The following is a 19,044-nucleotide window of genomic DNA, read 5'->3' as shown; positions in this document are numbered from 1 at the left end:
TATCCCTTGGGTAAATCCCTAGCAGTGCTATTGCTGGGTCATAGGGGAGTTCTATGGATAGTTTTTTGAGGACCCTCCACACTGTTTTCCAGAGTGGCTGCACCAGTTTACATTCCCACCAACAGTGTAGGAGGGTGCCCGTCTCTCCACACCCTCGCCAGCATCTATAGTCTCAAATCCTAAGAGACTCTTAAATACAGGGAACAAACTGAGGGTTACTAGAGGAGGGGGGGAGGGCTAAGTAAGAGATGGGCGTTAAGGAGGGCACTTGCTAGGACAAAGCATTGGGAGTTATAGGTAACTGATGAATCATTAAATTCTACTCCTGAAATCAGTATTATAATATACTATATGGTAACTAACTTGGATTTAAATTAAAATGTTCATTTAAATGATAATGTTCTAAAATTGATCATGGTGATAGTTGCACAATTCCGTGAATACATTAAAAGCCACTAAACTGGGGGTGCCTGGTGGCTCAGTCAGTTAAGCATCTGACTCTTGGTTCATGAGTTTGAGCCCCACATTGGGCTCTGTGCTGACAATGCAGAGCCTGCGTAGGGATCTCTCTCTCCCCCTCTCTCTGTCCCTCACACACTGTCTCTCTCAAAAAAGAAACTTTAAAGAAAGCCACTGAATTGTATACTTTAAAAGGGTGATTTGGGGGTACCTGGGTGGCTCAGTCAGTTAAGTATCCAACTTCAGCTCAGACCATGATCTCATAGCTAGTGAGTTCAAGTCTCGTGTGGGCTCTTGCTGACACCTCGGCGGAGCCTGGAGTCAGTTTTGGATTCTGTGTTGCTCTCTCTCTGCCCTTCCCCTGGCTCGTGCTCTATCTCACTCTCCAAAATAAACGTTAAAAAAAATTTTTTTTAATTTAAAAGGGTGGTTTGTACTGTGTGTGAATTGTATCTCAATAAAGCTATTAATATTCTCCTACATATGGTGGAAGACTTTTTAGTAAATACTAACAAAATAACTGATCCATCAAAAGTGATGTCTATACAAACATGTAACTTTAATGTTTTCTAGCGTATTTCACTTTAGGTCAGGAAAAATAGCAAAATTTTTACCTTTTCTACTGAAGACAGCTGTTGCTGTAATCCATCACATTTTTTGGTTAGCTCCTCAAAAAGAGTTTTATATTTTTCTGCTTGAGACTGTTGCAAATTAATTGTTCGCTGCTGTCTCATACAATCTTCTTCAAAGTTTTTTATTTGAGACTTTAAATCCTGAATTTCATTTTCCTATAGTTATAAAATTATAGATTATGTGAAAAAATACGCAAGATTTGGTATCAAAACAAAGTAGAAAACAAAAAGAGCTTCCTGATTTTTAATGAAACATTTATATCCATTTTAAAGAGAATAACAAATTGCATTCCATTCTCATCTTCAAAAATAGAAGTCAGATGTTTTATTTGTCATTAATAGCTTCTATTTGTAAATCTTATACAGAAAATTCTAACTGCTAACAAGTATTTAAAATTCTTTCACTTGGTGAAAATTCAACATCTCAGAATAAAGTTCAGTATTTACATACAATTTTAATTCAAAAATTAACTATAACTTGTATCTCAATAAATATATATATTAAAAATAATTGAAACCACTCCTAAAATACCTTTAAATATAGGGACGCCTGAGTGGCTCAGTCAAAGATCTGACTTCAGCTCAAGTCATAATCTCACAGTTTGTGAGTTTGAGCCCCGCATCAGGCTCTCTGATGTCAGCACATGGAATCTACTTTGGAACTTCTGTCCCCCTCTTTCTCTGTCCCTGCCCCACTTGTGTTTGCTCACTCTCTCTCTCAAAAATAAACACACGTTAAAAAATCTTTAAATATAGAGCATTTATTTTGAAAGGTTTAAAAACGTACCTTTTTATTGCATTCATATACAACATTATCCAATTCCTCTTGCATAACACGGAGTTTGGCCTTTAGAAATCTGTTCTGTGCTTCTGTGGATTTAAATAATTACATTTATTGTCGGTCAGTGAGTCTAGGATGCCATTAGTTCAGATAGACCATTATATTATGAGGAAAAAGACTGCTCAAAATGGGGAGTTTATCAGGAGATCCCTGTTGGAGAACATTATAGACACTGAATACCCATGCTATCAAGGTAAAGGAAAAAGAAAACTACCCAACATATGGGAACTGTTCACATTTCAATACTGGAACTGAATAAAGAGGGGAAAAAAACCCAAAACCTCTCCTGAGAGTCTGAACCACAAGCCAGTATTCACATTGTTTGCAGACTGAATTCATCTTTACCAAGGTGACAGAAAATACCTTAGTCAAAGGTATTTAAAGTGGTTTCAGGTTGGTAACATCCCCAAGTGTTTGGCAGAAACACACACAAAACCACTGGAGCAAAACTCAACTTCAATCTTAGCCACTGTGATTATAAAATACCACTGACTGTAGCACATATTCCAATTTCATGGAAGTTAAAATGTCGTCTATGTGCCTGTGAAGCAAAGAAATACACTAACACCTACTGCTGAAGCTTTTCCCCACAAACCCTAAGATCCGCCTTTGCAAAGTATTTCATTGCTACCTAAAGTTCTTTATTCAATGATATCAGCTGTAAATCTTTGATGTTTCTAGGCCTGTACAAGCAAAGCGAAAACTGAAATCAGAACCCACTCCATAATTTATTCAATCATTCAAAAAATATACATTAAGTCTCTACAATGTTCCAGGCATAATAGGGAATAAAACAAGCTTTGCCTTCATGGATCTTATCTTGAGTAAACAACCTGAATTATCTTTAAGAAATCATTAAAATATATCCCTCAGAACTCACAAAATCTCTTCATATACTCCCTCTTCCAAAGCTATTCTTTTTTTTTTTTTTTAAGTTTATTTGAGAAAGAGAGAGCGCGCAAGTGTGAGAGTGAACACACCTGTGGGCTGGGGAGGTGCAGGGAGAGAGGAAGAAAGTGAGAGAGAAAGAAAGTGAGAGAGAATTCCAAGCAGGTCTGTGCTGACAGTGTGGGGCTAGAGCTCCCAAACTGTGAGATCATGACCTGAGCCAAGATCAGGAGTCTGAAGTCTAACAGACTGAGCCACCCAGGTGCCCCCAAAGTTCTTCTTCCACTGTTACCAAGCACCTGATTAACAATGACAGGCTCTAACCCACCTAAATCTCTCCAGCCTCAAGCCTCTCATGTCACTTCAGGTTAGCACAGGAGAGAAGGCAAATGATAAATTTGAAAATGTGAAGTCTGCAGTAGCTGCTCTCTAAGGGGAAAGGAGGAAGAATGGGAGAGCATGGCTTTGTCCATCTCTTCCTCTCCCCAACTAACCGGTGTCAGCAAGGAGCAGAGCGCTCTCCTCTCTGCAGGCCACAGCATTAACCTCCCGTCCCCATCTCCCTCTGACTTCAGTCTTATAAAGCAGTATGTGCTACTAAACTACTTTCTTATCTTTTCCTCTTGCCTATAAGATACCCTTTCTAGGCACATAAGAGAAATAAGAGAATAAAAGAAAAACTCCCCCAAAAGCGGAGATACCTGGGCCAAAAATTCCAGAAAGGGAACGCAAAGTGGCAAAACAAAGTAGCAATTTAAGGTAGTCTGTACTGGTTCTGTGTGTCTCGGAGCAGGAATATTCTAATGGGGGCATGGGTGACTATGTACTGAAAAACAGCCAACATATGACCAGTGTGTCCTTGAAGGCATCTTGACAAAGACATAAAGGCAACTTCCTGTTTCATTTATCCTCTCTTCTGACAATCTTAGATTTACTAGCCAGTAAATATAATAAATTCATAAATGAATTCCTCCTCATTTATGACTGACTACCATGAAGCACAATAATCATTATACATATAACTTATACTTTTCACAGAATTAGAGAATTTTAGAGATAACCTTATGACTATCTAATATAAACTGCTAAATTTTGAAATTAAGATTACAGAGAGGCCAAGTGGTTTGCCTGAACTTATGGAATTATAGTTCAGTATTAACTCTGTTCACCTACACTCAATTGTCTTATGTTTACAACAGCATAGGTGGAGCCTCATAAACTCAACAGTTCTAGAGGCATTACTGATAATGTTTTTAGAGGATCTAAACTTTTTTTATTAATAGTTTATTACCAAGTTGGTTTCCATATAACACCCAGTGCTCTTCCCCACAAGTGCCCCCTCCATGACCATCACCCCCATTCTTCCCCCCCTTCAGCCCTCAGTTTGTGCTCAGCATTCAAAAGTCTCTCATGATTTGCCTCCCTCCCTCTCCCCAACTCTTTCCCCTCCTCCTTCTCCTTCCCATGGTCTCCTATTAGGTTTCTCCTGTTAGACCTATGAGTGACAACATATGGTATCTGTCCTTCTCCGCTGACTTATTTCACTTAGCATGACTCCTCAAGGATCTAAACTAAGTATTATTTTTCAAAGTGATAGGCAGAGTTTTAAGAAAGAAAATTACATTATTAGAAAACTAATTTGATTATTTTAACTAATGCCACATAAATGATCCAGTTATTCTTTTTTCTAAAATTTTTAATGTTCACTTATTTTTGAGAGAGACAGAGTGTGAGCAGGGCAGGGGCAGAGAGAGAGACACACAGAATCTGAAGCAGGCTCCAGGCTCCGAGCTGTCAGCACAGAGCCTGATGTGGGGTTCAAACTCACAGGGTATGAGACCATGACCTAAGTCTAAGTTGTATGTTCAACCGACTAAACCACCCAGGTGTCCCTCATTTATCCTTTTAACATGCCATAAGTAGAATACAGTAACAATCAATGAAAGAAAAATTATTTTAATGTTTTAATGATTAGCTATGGGGCATTTTACCTTAGTTGAAAAGTGGTCAATGAAACCAAAACCCTTTAGTCTCTTTTATTTTTACTTTTTATAACGGAAAATGGTAAACCTATATAAAAGTAGAAAGACAGTGTCAATGAAAAACCACTTTCCCACCATCTGTCTTCAACAATTGACTCATAACCAATTTTATTTCACCTATAATTCCACTCATTCCTCCTATATCATGTCCCACTAGATGATTCTGAAAAAAATGCAAGGTAACACAATACATTTTTAAATGCAAAAAAATAGTTCCCAAATACCTAAGTAACTGTGATATAAGGATAAAAATCAACAAAAGAAAACTTACCTATTCCAATATCATTACTAACACCACAAAAAATATCATCAGTGACACAATCAGGTAAGCCTTCTTCCTCCAGTTGCCCTTCAATTTTACTAATTGTTTTAGCAAGAGAAAAGTCTGAGAAATCCTCTGGAATGGCAACATCATTGGCTGTCTGTACATCAAAGTATTTCAACTTTATACTATAAATAAACACACACACACATATACATACTCATTATTTATTATATACAATGTCAATATACAAAGGAAATATTTTTATCCAAATAAAGCAGATCAAAATTATTAATTAAAGGTTATTAATTTTAAATTTATGATGAGACCTACAACCGATATTTCCAAGGATAATATTATAAATTAGCTGACTTTCAATCTTTATGAATCGCACAGCCACAGAGCTAGAGAAGACTTATGACACCAGTTTGTCTACACATTGCCTCCAACCAAGTAAACAACAAAACTTAGAGTGGTGAACTTGGCCTCCCAAGTCAGATCCAGACTGTGGCTTTTAACTTACATGCTGCTGAAGAACTATATAAAGTGATACTGCATCTAGTCATAATTCTGCAAACACTGAGAAGAGTACTTAAGAATTAGAGTGAACATTTATTATCTCAATCAAAATCAACTCTTTTTTTTTCCACCTAAAGAAACACATTCTAACCAGAATCAAAGTCAACCAAAAAATTGGATTTGATTTTCTCAACAAGAGAAGAAATATGAAATAAAAGTCATTAGTAAAGGTATTGAGGAATGGGCCAGACCTAACCCATCAAGTTTATGATTCCAAATCCTTATTTTTAACTTTTTATTTAATTTAAAAAGCCTAACTTACTTTTAATACATAAGCACAAACTTCAGAATTCTATTGAGAAAAACCACCTTTTCTTTAAAAAGTAGTTTTGAAGTCTGAAAGTAAGATAACCAGTTACGTATGTATGTATGTGCTGATGTATGCAGTATTAAGTTCTCTTTTCTTCTATCAATTTATTTATATTAAAGTTTATTTGAGAGAAAAAGAGCATGAATGAGAGCTGGGGAGGCACAGAGAGAGAGAGAGAGAGAGAGAGAGAGAGAGAGAGAGAGAGAGAGAGAGAGAGAATATCCCAAACTGTCTCCACGCTGTCAGTGCAGAGCTCAACATGGGGCTCGATCCTATGAACTGTGAAATCATAACCTAAGCCAAAACCAATTTGGACCCTCAACCACTGAGCTACCCAGGTGCCCCTACCAAATCTATTTTAGACTTATTCTCTCTTCCTTATCCCTTCACTGTATTTTTTCATTTATTCAAAAAACAAAGTTATTTAACCTACTAAAAAAGACTACTCTTAACAAAGGCTTTTCCAGGATTATAATGCAATTATCAGCATGGGTAAGTAATGGACACTTAATAATTTACTGTGAATAAGAAACTGGTAGGTATACCCCATTGTAGGTGTGACCTTCCTTTTCCAGAAGGTCTCCTATCCTAGAGAGCTTCCTGGATCCCCTTTTCAAGCTTAAAATACTAAGAACAGTCTTGAATTCTTTCTCGCCAAAAACAATAGAATTTAAATATAATGATACTATAGTCTTATGTAGAGTCTTCCAAAAAATTCTGTAGGTCAACATACGCAATAATGTATGGTGTCCTATAAAAGCTCGAAAAAGTAGACCAATCTGAGAAAACTGGGCAAAGAAAGACATCTATGTTCCAGTCTTAATTCTAAGAAAATATCTCACTAAAAATAACATTTAAAAATTTGAAATGTGGTGATTTTGCTTAAAAGAACAATGTAAAACTTTCAGTAACTGCTGCAAGACATTTCTGAGTAGATAATGTTTTAAATTACTGAATGTAGATAAGATATATACTGTGCCAGGTACAAAAAGATCTGGAGAAACAGAAAGAGCTTAATAATTAAAATGATGGTACTATGAATCATAAAACTAAAAAAAGAAAGTAATACCTTGAATTTGTTTTCCTTCCTTTATTTGCAGAGTGTAGTTTGTTTTCAATCTTGTTCACTGCATCAATATTTTTGGTCTTTGGCTACAAAGAATTTAAGTTATTGATTAATTAGATTCTAATCACTTGTCCTGGAAAGCAATTTTGTAATACACAGAAGAATTTACTGCTAGTTTACTACACAGAAGAATTGCTATTTTCATGGAATTGGTCAAATTGTATTTTAAAGAATCCCAGAACTGCAGAGCTGGGAAAGACCTAGGTATCACGAGCACCAACAAGTTCAAAGATGAGGAAAATGAGTCCCATAACGTCAAGGATATGTAGCTGGCTAGTGGAACATTAAACTGGACATTATGACTCACAGAATTGAGTTCTCCTCACTGATTATTCCCCAGATAGGCCTTCACATATGCTGTTCCCTTGGCCTGGATCCCCATGGGGAGGGAGCCTGTAGATCTCAATAGGCCTAGCACCTGCAATAGTGATCTGTACACTGCAAATATTAAGTGAATGAATAAACCTTTAAAACTGCCTCTTTGTATATAAGTACTTCTCATTTTCAGGTGGTATATCTAGTGAATTTGAGCTTCAGAGGGAAAACAAACTCCTTAGGTTACAGATTCATTTTACTCAGAATTTTTTCCAATATATATCCAAATTGTTCAGTGAAATAATGAGACAAAAAAGGATTCAGCTGATTTTATAAGCAACACTTCATGAAGGCCTCTCTTTTAAGTATCAAGGCTTATATTCTATTTCTGTAAAGTCATACTCCTCTGTTTTGTTCTAAGAAAAGTCTAAAAAAATAACCCAAATTCTACACAACATAATTACATTTACAACAAGTTCAATTTCATACCTTAGTTTCTGAATGTAGATGAACTATCCCTTCAGACAACAGACCTCTACAGACCAAAAATAAACATTATACATTAATAATAGATGATACTAAGCTGAGACACAATACAACTCAACACTAATTATATCTGAAAGGGAAAACAAACAATTACCAAGTAGACTTTGCTGTAATTCTAGTAATGCACATTAATTTATTAACATAATAAAAGTGCTTTGGTTAAATAATTCACCTTTGAGAACATAAACTGTAACACCAGTATTTTTGTAGGAAAATGAAGCACAAACTTTAACAAATTAAAACCATAAGTAGTGACTACACACAGAGATTATCTATTTTACCAACTTATCCACCACAAGGCTTTTTAGTGTGAGCCTAGCCAATGTTATCATTTGTTTAATGTATTTAAATACTTGGTCAGTGTCTCTTTTTCCCATTACACTGTGAAATCCATGAAGGTATGAATCAAGTCTGCCTAGTTCACTGCTCTAGGCCTAGGATGTGGCATTAGGTTCTTACACTGTCAACAAATAAATATTCGCTTAATACATGAATCTAAAATACAACTCATCTTTTAAACATTTTAACTTCACATTCTTTTTTAATTGACATACAACAGCCTATTTGTTTCAGGTGTGCATCATAGTGATTCAATATTTTTATACATTACAAGATGATCTCCACGATAGGTCTAGTTACTATCTGTCACCAGACAAAGTTGTTATAATACTAGTGACTATATTCCCTGTGCTGTATATTACATTCCTGTGACTGACTTAATTACTGGAAATATGTACCTTTAAAATACAAGTTACAACTCATTTTTATGCACAGTTTTCAAAATATGTTTTTATTTAAGACAAAGAATGTTTATGGGTTGCACTCTCTGACCCATGGGCTGAATGCATCCACATCCACTCATTCACACATTATCTATGGCTGTTTTCACAATACAACAGCAAAGTTGAGTAGTTGTGACAAAGACTGTAAAGCCAACAAATACAAAATATTTATCATCTGGCGCTTTACAGAAAGAGTCTGCCTACCTCTGATCAATTGTCTAGATCATCCCCATTACATGTATTAATATTTCTATTATTGCTATTAAAACACAAAACAGAGGTGCTGGATGGCTCAGTTGTTAAAGTGTCCTACTTTGATTTCAGCTCAGGTCATGATCTCATGGTTCATGGGATGGAGCTCTGCGTTCAGCTCTGCACTGACTGTGTGGAGCCTGATTGGGATTCTCTCCCTCCCTCTCTCTGTGCCCTTCCCCTGCTTATGCTGTCTCTGTCTCTGTCTCTGTCTCTCTCTCTCTCTCAAAATAAATAAATAAAACATTTAAAAACACAACACTCCATCATATCCCCTGAGAACTCATAACTAGAATTAGGACATAAAAATAAATTACTTTCTATCAGATGCCACCACTAAACTAGTAGTTATAACCACTTAGGTTATTTCAATATTAAAAACAAAAATATACTTAGATATATATTATGTACAACCTCTTAAAGTAACAGAAATAGCTCTGCTAAGAATAAAAGTCTTTCAAAATAGCTTAAAATTACAAATTAAGAATCATTCTCACATATGACATTAAAATGCTACCAAAATTTATACAAAATTTCGACTGTCCTCTTCAAAGGCCTTCATATCACATTAATATTTGCATTTCTTTACATTTTTGCATTTTCCATTGCCCCTCCTAATACACAATATCAGACAAAAGACATTTAGCAGTTATTGGTCTCCCTCAGGTTTCGCTGAGTGATATTACTTTGTTAGTGTATTTCCGTGAAAAATGAAATAAAACACAGGATCCTACTTACTTCTATTACATGTCCCCATGAAAGGTTTTTATGTAACATGACTGAAATGATTTGCTTCCAACAGACTGAGGATATGTATGCTATACTATTAGGAAGTTAAATCCTGGTTTTCCAATGGTATTGTTTGGCAGAGTAACCTTGGATGTTGAAGACCTGTAATAATATATACTGCCTGACCATAATCATTTAGAAGAATTATTGTCCAAGCTAAAATGGATGGTCTCTTTATAGAACTACCTCCCATCTTCAGCTATTCCCAAGTAACAGTCAAGCAACATGTTTCACATGATAAAAGCCAATTGTTTAAACAGTAGTATTTTTATAAAAAGCCACCTGACCCAGGTAAACAGAGGTGTCATCACCACTTTGCACTTAAGGAAAATTTAGTGAAAGAAAACCAACAGATTTATTTTTATGCTTGTAAAATCAGTCTCACTTGCTTCAACAGAAACTAGGGATTAGCAGTCATTACCATCATTGCAATCGTTTTGTTTACTTGATAAAAGCCAGGTCTCATCTCTGTAATCCAAATTTTGGATTTGATAGCATCATCTTCCATAAAATATCAGAAAGCATTACATTTAATAAAGATACATCATTTCATGTGTGTATGACAAATGGTAATATAAAATAATTTTATGGAAAAAATTTTATTAAAAAAATTAAAATGCACTAAGCATTAACCCTTTGAAGCAGGACTTGGTCTGGTATCACTATCACCAGTAGCTAAACTTGGCATGGATGGTGTCCAAAAAATATTTTTTTCAGAAAAATTTACTGATATACAGTAAAATATACTCTTTTTAGGTACACAGCTCCATAATTTTTAATAAACTTTATGATCATATAAGTACCACAACAACCAAGATAAAGAATGTTTCCATCACTCCCAAAAGTTCCCTTGTGCTTTATAGTTAATTCCCTCCCCGCTGAGACATACAACCACTAATCAGATTCTGTCTCCATAGTGAAACCATTTCCAGAATGTCAAATAAGTGGAACATAGGGGTTTAAAAAAAAAGAGAGATGCAGACCAGAAAACAGACTTTTAACTGCAGAGAACAAACTGATGGTTACCAGACGGGAGGTGAATGGTGGGGGGATGGGTGAAATAGGTGATGGGGATTAAGGAGTGCACTTGTCATGATGAGCACAGGGTGCTATGTGACAGTGTTGAATCACTATATTGTACACCTGAAACATATTATACTGTATTTTAACTAACTGGAATTTAAATTAAAACTTGAAAAAATGGAATCATATAGCATACATATATTTTAGTCTAGCTTCTTTCACTTAGCTTCTATGTTATTACTGCATCAATAGTTTATTGCTTTTTACTGCCAAGTAGTATTCCATTGCATGGACATACCATAATTTGCTTATCCTACCTGTTCACTACTTGTAGGTATTTGAGTTGTTCCCAGTTTTTGCAATTATGAATAAAACTGCTATAAACATTCACATAACTGTTTTGTTTGGATATGTGTCCTCATTTCTCTTGGGTAAACAGCTAGAGGGGAATTGCTGGATCATATGCAGTATTTTTGAGTAAATGAATGATGTCTAAATACTTCAAGAATGAGCCAAATCATTTACGCGTTTACTACCGCTTAAATAACACATTTCTTTTTTGTTTCTAAATCCTCTAAGGTGTTTAGACATTATACCTTCTTCGGGCTGTGCTGTTCTCACAGCCTGCTTCTTCATCTCTGAAGATTGGGATGACGCACAGCTGTCTTAAGATTCCAACAGTCATCAACAGTTTTAGTCTATCACTCAAAGTTTCTTTGCCAATACAACCCCCTCAAAAACTAGTGGATTTCACACCTATTTGATTCCAGTTAGTTCTGCGTGCCATTACTCCCACAATTCTTTCCAAGACTATATTTCTTTACACTGAATACCTCACCCTCCTTTCTCACTCCCCCACTTTAAAAATGGCTTACTTTGAGGTCGTCAGACTTCTGTGGGGTAACTAGAGCTTTAGTTAGATCTTTGTCCTGAGCCATTTTATCCAATTGGAAAGTTTCACTAGGTGTCATTCTAAATGAACCTTGCCCCAAAGAATCTTAATCCACTGTAAAGTTTTATCAACAGCATGAAGAGCACATCTTTAGTTTGATTTTTACTTCAAGGATGAGCTTTAATAGACTTTTGTTCCTCAAAGAATTTCTCAATTATATCTCATAATTTTTTGGGTCAAAAAGCAGCTGGTTCTACAAACTAAGGGTAATCAACACAGTGTGGTTCAGGCATAAGAAAAGATAAAGAGGTCAATGGAGTAGAATTCAGAGTCCAACAACAAAACCATGTGTCTCTGTTGAGCTGATTTTTGACAAAAGTGCCAAGATCATTCAGTGTGGGAAGCATACAGCCAATAGTAACTGCACATACTACTAATGGTCTGTTTTCCAACCTCTCCCCCTACAGCACAAGTTCATTTGACACCTTTTCTGCCTTCCAATTTAGCAATGGTGGCAGTTTTACTAAATGCACTGCTGCTACACTTAATACAACTTCTCTATCTTTCCAGCCTCCAGAATCAGTTTCCTTACTGACGACCACCTAACTACAAAGCTAAAATGCTAAAACCACACTTTCCGAGATTTTGTCACAGGGCACCTGATTCTCAATACCAATTACTGTATTAATTAGGATAAACTACGATATGAACCCCCAAATTTCAATGGCTAAACACAAAGTAGCAGCAGAGAGGGAACTCCCCTAAGTTCCACATGATCACCCAGAGACCTGGGAGACCAGGCTGGGAGGTTTCATCAACTGGATTTTCATTGATCACAGAAGAGAGAGTCAGCTGGAGGTTCAAAACCAGCTCCTATCTGTTGGCTTCAAAGAGAATAATCAGACTTTTGCTCATGGCAAGAAACTTAGGATGTTGGGTGACCTATTGCCTCAGCTCTAAGATTTTATAGTTTTATTCACATAGATCCTTTATGTTTCCTATTAAATTTATTCCTCAATACTTGGTGGTTCCTTATTTTATTTTGACATGCCTGAAGCTCACGTGATATTCAAGGGAAAAAAGATCTAATATATTTTACTTTTACTAATTTATTTATTTTTACCTAATTTTCTTATGCAATTTTAAAAAAAAGTTTAGTATGTAAGAACAGGTTCAGAAATCTTACTAACTGTGGTTGCATCTCAGTGAAGTCACATATTATCTATATATTCTTGGGCAAGCTCCCGAATTTTGCTAAGCTCTAGTTTCCTCATTTTTAAAATGAGGACAATAACATTTATTTCAAAACAGTGCTCTGATAATTAAATGAGAAAAACTAGGTAAAGGGTTTACATTGTGTCTGGCTGATATATGCCCCCATTTTATTAGTATATTATGCATTACATTCTTCAAATTATAAATTTCCAATACTTACATGTAAAAAGATCTTACATAATAAAAGATCCACATAGATCACCAAAAAAAATGGTGTTGAGAATTTAACTTACTTTAAATTGCAATCCTTTTCTTCTTCATATGATTTAATTTCTGTTGAAACAGGCCTCAATTGATCTTGCTGATCTCGCTAGATACATGAGTAAAGATAAGTCATATAAACAAAAACCACAAAACCAGGATATGGTCAAGTGCCTTTCTGATCATTAATCATTTCAGAGTTCTTCATAGTTTCCATGGAATCCAGGCACAGAATTTTAAATGTTACAGTATGAATATAAGGTTTGGAACAATGCAGTTTCACCTTTCATTCATTTTGGATTAAGAAAGTCAATTCTAAGGTGAAAACCTATCAATGCCTCATCTGATCTTATCCAACTCCTGCTTCCCCACTACATTAGACTCTTCCACCTTGCATAATATACAAAGAAAATTAGGTTCATAGGAAATGAGCCTAAGCAGAACATAAATCTGCTTAATAGGTAGAAAAACTTGTCTCAAATCAGGAAAAGCTTCAATGTTAAGAAGAAAATGAAGTACTAAAGTACTAAGAGTAAAATTTTTTGTAATGATATATCAAGAAATGAAAGTGAGTAAGGAAAAATTCAATGCAGCAAAAGCTGTATCCATTAGCTTCCGTGGGGCAGCAATGTCCTCTCTCCTTTCCCAGCCCTTCCTGAACTTCTACTTTACTCTTTTTCAGGGTATGGTAGACTGTCCTCATTAGAGGGTTCTTGAAGCAATGAATCCCTCATTCTCCTATAACATGGTTTGTTTTTTTCCTGCTCTTTAGAACCAGGCAAAAACTAAAAGGTATCATAAAAATTCATTTTTAGTAAAATATTTAATTACAAATGACACTAGCAAATCTGTAACCATTATCTAAATATGTTAGCTAAAAAGAATGTGGGGTGTGTGTGTGTGTGTGTGTGTGTGTATATGGTATACATATATTTATTTCAAAACTAACAAAAAGCTTTCAAAAATCAATAATGATGGACTGTATAAGGCATTCAAACAAATTATTCCCTATTTTTCACTACCCCTCTAAGGGGGATGAGGTGAGAATTTAAAAGACAATATATAAGTAGAGTAAAAACGGAAAAAAGTTCGAAAGCAGCTATTTTATTCCTCTAAGGAATAAATAATGGGAATGCTGATGCATGAGGAGCTGCCTACAGTAGGAATAACCAATTTGGCAGTCAGAATGGGGAAAATATGCTTACATTGTCTAATGATAAAACTTCACTAAATTTTCTATAACTATAAATCTGACTACAGTCTAGCCCTAAGAATCTGAGTTACATCCAACTGCAGAATTTAAGAAGCAAATTACCATCTGAGTATCAGTGATGATGGTTATCCTTTATTTAACTTTTTTCCAGAGCCCATGTTCTGGAAATTAATTCTATACATCTACCCTCAAACATTAATTTTAAAGTAGTGGGAAAGATTACTACATACGAATGTTCTTACTAATTAGATGACTGGACCATCAAAGAGAAATACTTTTTCAATGGCCTTTTGAAAATGGGTGAATATCAAAAACATATATTTTCATATATATATACATACACCTACTCATATATTCGTGCTCATTCTAGGATAAGTCACTGAACTAAAAATTTCTGTTTGGGGCACTTTAAAAAAGTTTTTAAAAATCTAGCGCTCACATGAAATTAGTAATAATTGCATATCTACTTACTATTACTTCCTCAGCTTGTCGAACCAGATCAGCTGTTTTTGCCTCCAATTCTGCATTTAAACGCCTAAAGGCAGAAAAATAATTTAATATTAGGGATATACTGAAAATTCAAACAAAAATAAAAGTAATTAAATTTCAGTAACTACATTTCAGCTAATCAAAAAAAATGCTAAAATATATACACATTTTTATCCTAAAACTATCATTACTATTAGAACTTTTACCTCCAATTCCTCATGATTACCACAACTCATCTTTTGTGGTATAAATTCTTACAGTGACATCTGGCCTCTTTCTGGCCCTCACTTCAGGTGGAATGATTTATTTGGGTAGAATAAACTGAGTGGGTTCAACTCAGTTTCGCTCTCCATCTTCTTGGGATCAATTCCAACTAGGGACGGGAATAGGGCAGGGTCGGGGAGAAGCCTGCTTCAGTCTGGGGTGTTGCTGCAACTGGGGAGGTCAATCTGGGTTTAGTGAGCAGACCTGATGTAGCTCACACCTCAGCTACATACTTCAGTATCAGCTGCAGAAATAAAGGCAGCTGTTTTGGCCTCCACTTGCCACCCCCCCCCCACCTCACCCCATCTACCTGGACTCTAACCAAGAACAGAAATACTATTTGGTCCCATTGGAAGAATGGCAAGAATGGCAGTACCACTGAAGGAATCTGTTCTTAAAGAAAAAAGTGCTCATAATCCTACCACCATCATCCAGTTGTTTTTATTTTTCCTATTCCCTTCTAGTTTTCATCTATACACACAATTTCATACTATGTTTTCCTGTAACAGCATAGAAGGAATGTGTATCCCCAAGTAATCTTTATATTCATGCCTTAAATGGCTACACAATTCTTTCTTTTTAATGGCTACACAATTCTATTGAGTTGCACTTAACATAATGTACTAAACTGTTCCTACTGTTAAAGACTCCTTTACACTTTTAAAAGTTAACACTAAAATAATTATATTCAAAAGCATGTGACTTTTTAATTTTACTCATAGGTCACATTTCTAGACCATCGAGGCTCTTTTGAAAGTACATGAAGGGAATATGTTAAGCAATTTTTAAAATGAGATATGTTATTGTTTTTCTTAGATGTGTGATTCAAAAGAAACAAAATTCAGACAATCCCCACCTCCGGTAAAAAAAAAAAAAAAAAAGAAGAAGAAAAAAGTAATACTAAAGCCCTTATCCCTTCTTAAAACAGTCTTATGTTGTAAGCAATATTTTTATATTTAGGATCAGCTAATCAAAAGAAAAATAATTAGGAGTGCCTGGGTGGCTCAGTTGCTTAAGCCTCCGACTTTGGCTCAGGTCATGATCTCACAGTTCATGGGTTCAAGTCCTAAATGCTGACAGCTCAGAGCCTGGAGCCTGCTTCAGTTTCTGCACCTCGTTCTCTCTATGCCTCTCCTCCACTTGCACTGTCTCTCTCTCTCTCTCTCTCTCTGTGTGTCTCTCTCTCTCTCTCTCAAAAGTAAATAAACATTTTAAAAAAATTTTTAAAGAAAAATAACTAATAAAAACTTAAAGTTGCATTTAAGATGCCATTGCTTGTTTTTTTACATTTTCTTAACAATCATCAGAACTATAAAAGCTTAGACCACTATTCTGCTCCAAACCATAAATGTCCAAATGAACATGCTGGAGAAAATGTAATGAAGGAAATATTGCTAAGCTCCAACTCAGGCAAGGGAAATACGCTGGCACTAAAAATAAAGCAGTAACTCAAAGTGAGAACAGTAAACAGGAACAGAGCCCAAAACAGTCTAACAGCTAAAAACTGATGCATGTGTGGGAGTCATGAAGGACTACATCTGTGAAACACAGACCATAAAAACACCAGCCATAACCTTAGGTGAACGGAAATGAAACTGGAGCCACGGGTGGATAAGATTCTCTTGTGAGTGGTCAAAGCAAATTCATCTGACCCAGACGGTGTGGGGGACCCTGTGCCATATTATAGTATAGAAAGGTGCACCAAAACCAGTGAAAACTCTGATAACCAAGGAAAGGTAAATGTGAAATCAACCTATAAGGACATTTATTCGTGTAGAACATATGGAGCTCTCTCAGAAAGCAAACCCTGGTAAAAAGTAACCTCACAAAGGTAACAAATTACATAAAGAAATTACCAAGACAGAGTAACAGCAGACACAACACAATTCTGTAATAACTAGATTATCTAAATCTAAAAATCTAAATCTAAAATCTATTTTTAAGTATTTTAAATCAGTATTTTTCAATTGTCCACTCCCAAAAAATCAGGAATAGAAACTAATAGGCAAGACTTAGTATTTTTTTAACAAAAGAACACTGAATTTAGAAAAGAACCAAGTATAAATTATGTTAATAAAAACCACAGTCCTTAAAAACTCATTTGCAACAGGAAACAATAAAATGAACTAGAGAGGAAATGAATTAGAAGACAGATAAGAAAAAATTCACCTAAAAGGAGATAAAGAGAAACAAAAAGATAAAAATACAAAAGAAAGGTTAACATGCATTGAAGAGAGACTGACAAAGACAGAAGTACATCTACCTAGAAGTTACAGAAGAAAATCCCAGAGGAGGGAACATTAATACTCGAATATTGAGAATTTTCTAGTACTGAACAAAGATATGGATCTCAAGTAGAATTAAGAAAACAGGGGCACCTGGCTGGCTCAGTCAGCAGGGTATACAACTCTTGATCTCAGGGTTGTGGGTTTGAGCCCTGCACTGGGGGCAGAAATGATTTTAAATCTTAAAAAAAAAAAAAAAAAACAGAAAAAAGAAAACAAGCCCACACTGGTATACTTGTCATATGAAATGACACTATGTTATTTCATAGTGAAATTACAGAACTTCAAAGACAAAGATAATCTTTAAATTATCGAAGCAATTATTTAAGAAAAAAAATAGTCTACCAGCATAATGTTTGAAAAAGCTGACAATAGATTGCCTACCAACATCTCAAGATTCCAATGGACAATTAAGTGTTATCTTCAATGGATTGAGGAGTAAGAAAACTGACCATTTAGAATTCTCTGTCCAGCTAAACAGCCATAGAAGAATAAATGTAACAAAATTTTCAGTAAAGACTGGAGACTAAGAAAGAAGTAATGAGGTCTACACTTCAGGAAGGAGGAAGATGAACCTAGAAAAAAAGTCACAACGAGGAAAAAATTGGAAAACATGATGATAAATCTAAATTAGTACAGAACATAAAAATAACATTAATGATAACCTGGAGAGTAGGAGTATTCAAAACTAAGAGGAACTAAAGTATTATCTAATTTGACACACAGGGGAAAACCAAATTAAAGCATTTTAAGGTCTTTCCAAATCAGAAAAAGAAAAATAGAGACATAACAGAAAGTTCAATCCAACAGAAGATGAAAAGATCAAAGGGATAGTGAAGAGAAAATACAAAAAATAAAATGGCCCAAACAATTTCAAATTAATAACACAATAATGTAAATAAATTCACTTATCAGAGACAGAAATGATCAGACAGGATATAAAAACAATGTTTTTAAAGCTAAGTGATATAAAAAGCTTGAAAATAAAGGAATAAAAAAATGTCACTAATAATGAAAGGAATAATTCATTTCATCTGGAAGATTTAAGTTAATCAAATGATATAGTGTCTAAGCAAAAAAATGAACACAATTATATGAAACATTTTTTGAACTATAGTTATAGTTGATTTCAATACACTTCTAACAGGAATCAACAGAGCTAGCAAGGAAAAAAATATGGTGAGGCTACTGATATTATGGATAGCCAAATCAATCAGCTTGAGCTGAGAGATTAATCAACAAATAGTAAATATATTTTCTATCAGAGAATACATAAACATTTACAAAAACTGACCATGTACCTGTTCATAAGTAAGTTTCAATACATTTTTAAAAATCATTAATAAGTAATTCTCTGATCATACTGCAATTAAACAAATTTTAAAATAATAATAATAAAGCAAGCAAACAATCTATATGCCTGGGAACTAAAAAACTAAATAATCACTATGAAAATCATAAAAAATATTTATTTACTTTTTTAACTTCTCTACTTTATTTTTTTTTTAATACAGGAATTTTATTTTTAAAGCTGGTGCCAGCATGCTTTGCCTTCAGTAGATTAATCATTCTTTTTTTT

The 19,044-nt window shown here is 34.9% G+C and overlaps 1 protein-coding gene across 1 annotated transcript in view; it reads right to left on the bottom strand.

Moving 5' to 3' along the window:
* Positions 1-19,044, bottom strand: part of TEX9 (testis expressed 9) — a 60,666-nt gene that overhangs the window by 37,644 nt on the left and 3,978 nt on the right. The window contains exons 3-9 of the mRNA XM_029952422.1: positions 14,899-14,962; positions 13,247-13,323; positions 7,944-7,989; positions 7,083-7,165; positions 5,134-5,312; positions 1,879-1,961; positions 1,074-1,247 (exon numbers count right to left, since the gene is read on the bottom strand). Coding sequence (XP_029808282.1) covers positions 1,074-1,247; positions 1,879-1,961; positions 5,134-5,312; positions 7,083-7,165; positions 7,944-7,989; positions 13,247-13,323; positions 14,899-14,962 — 706 coding nt within the window. The remainder of the gene's footprint in view (positions 1-1,073; positions 1,248-1,878; positions 1,962-5,133; positions 5,313-7,082; positions 7,166-7,943; positions 7,990-13,246; positions 13,324-14,898; positions 14,963-19,044) is intronic.

Source organism: Suricata suricatta, chromosome 9 (assembly GCF_006229205.1).
Source record: "Suricata suricatta isolate VVHF042 chromosome 9, meerkat_22Aug2017_6uvM2_HiC, whole genome shotgun sequence".
NCBI classification, from domain to species: Eukaryota; Metazoa; Chordata; class Mammalia; order Carnivora; family Herpestidae; genus Suricata; species Suricata suricatta.
This window is presented reverse-complemented; position numbering and strand designations above follow the sequence as displayed.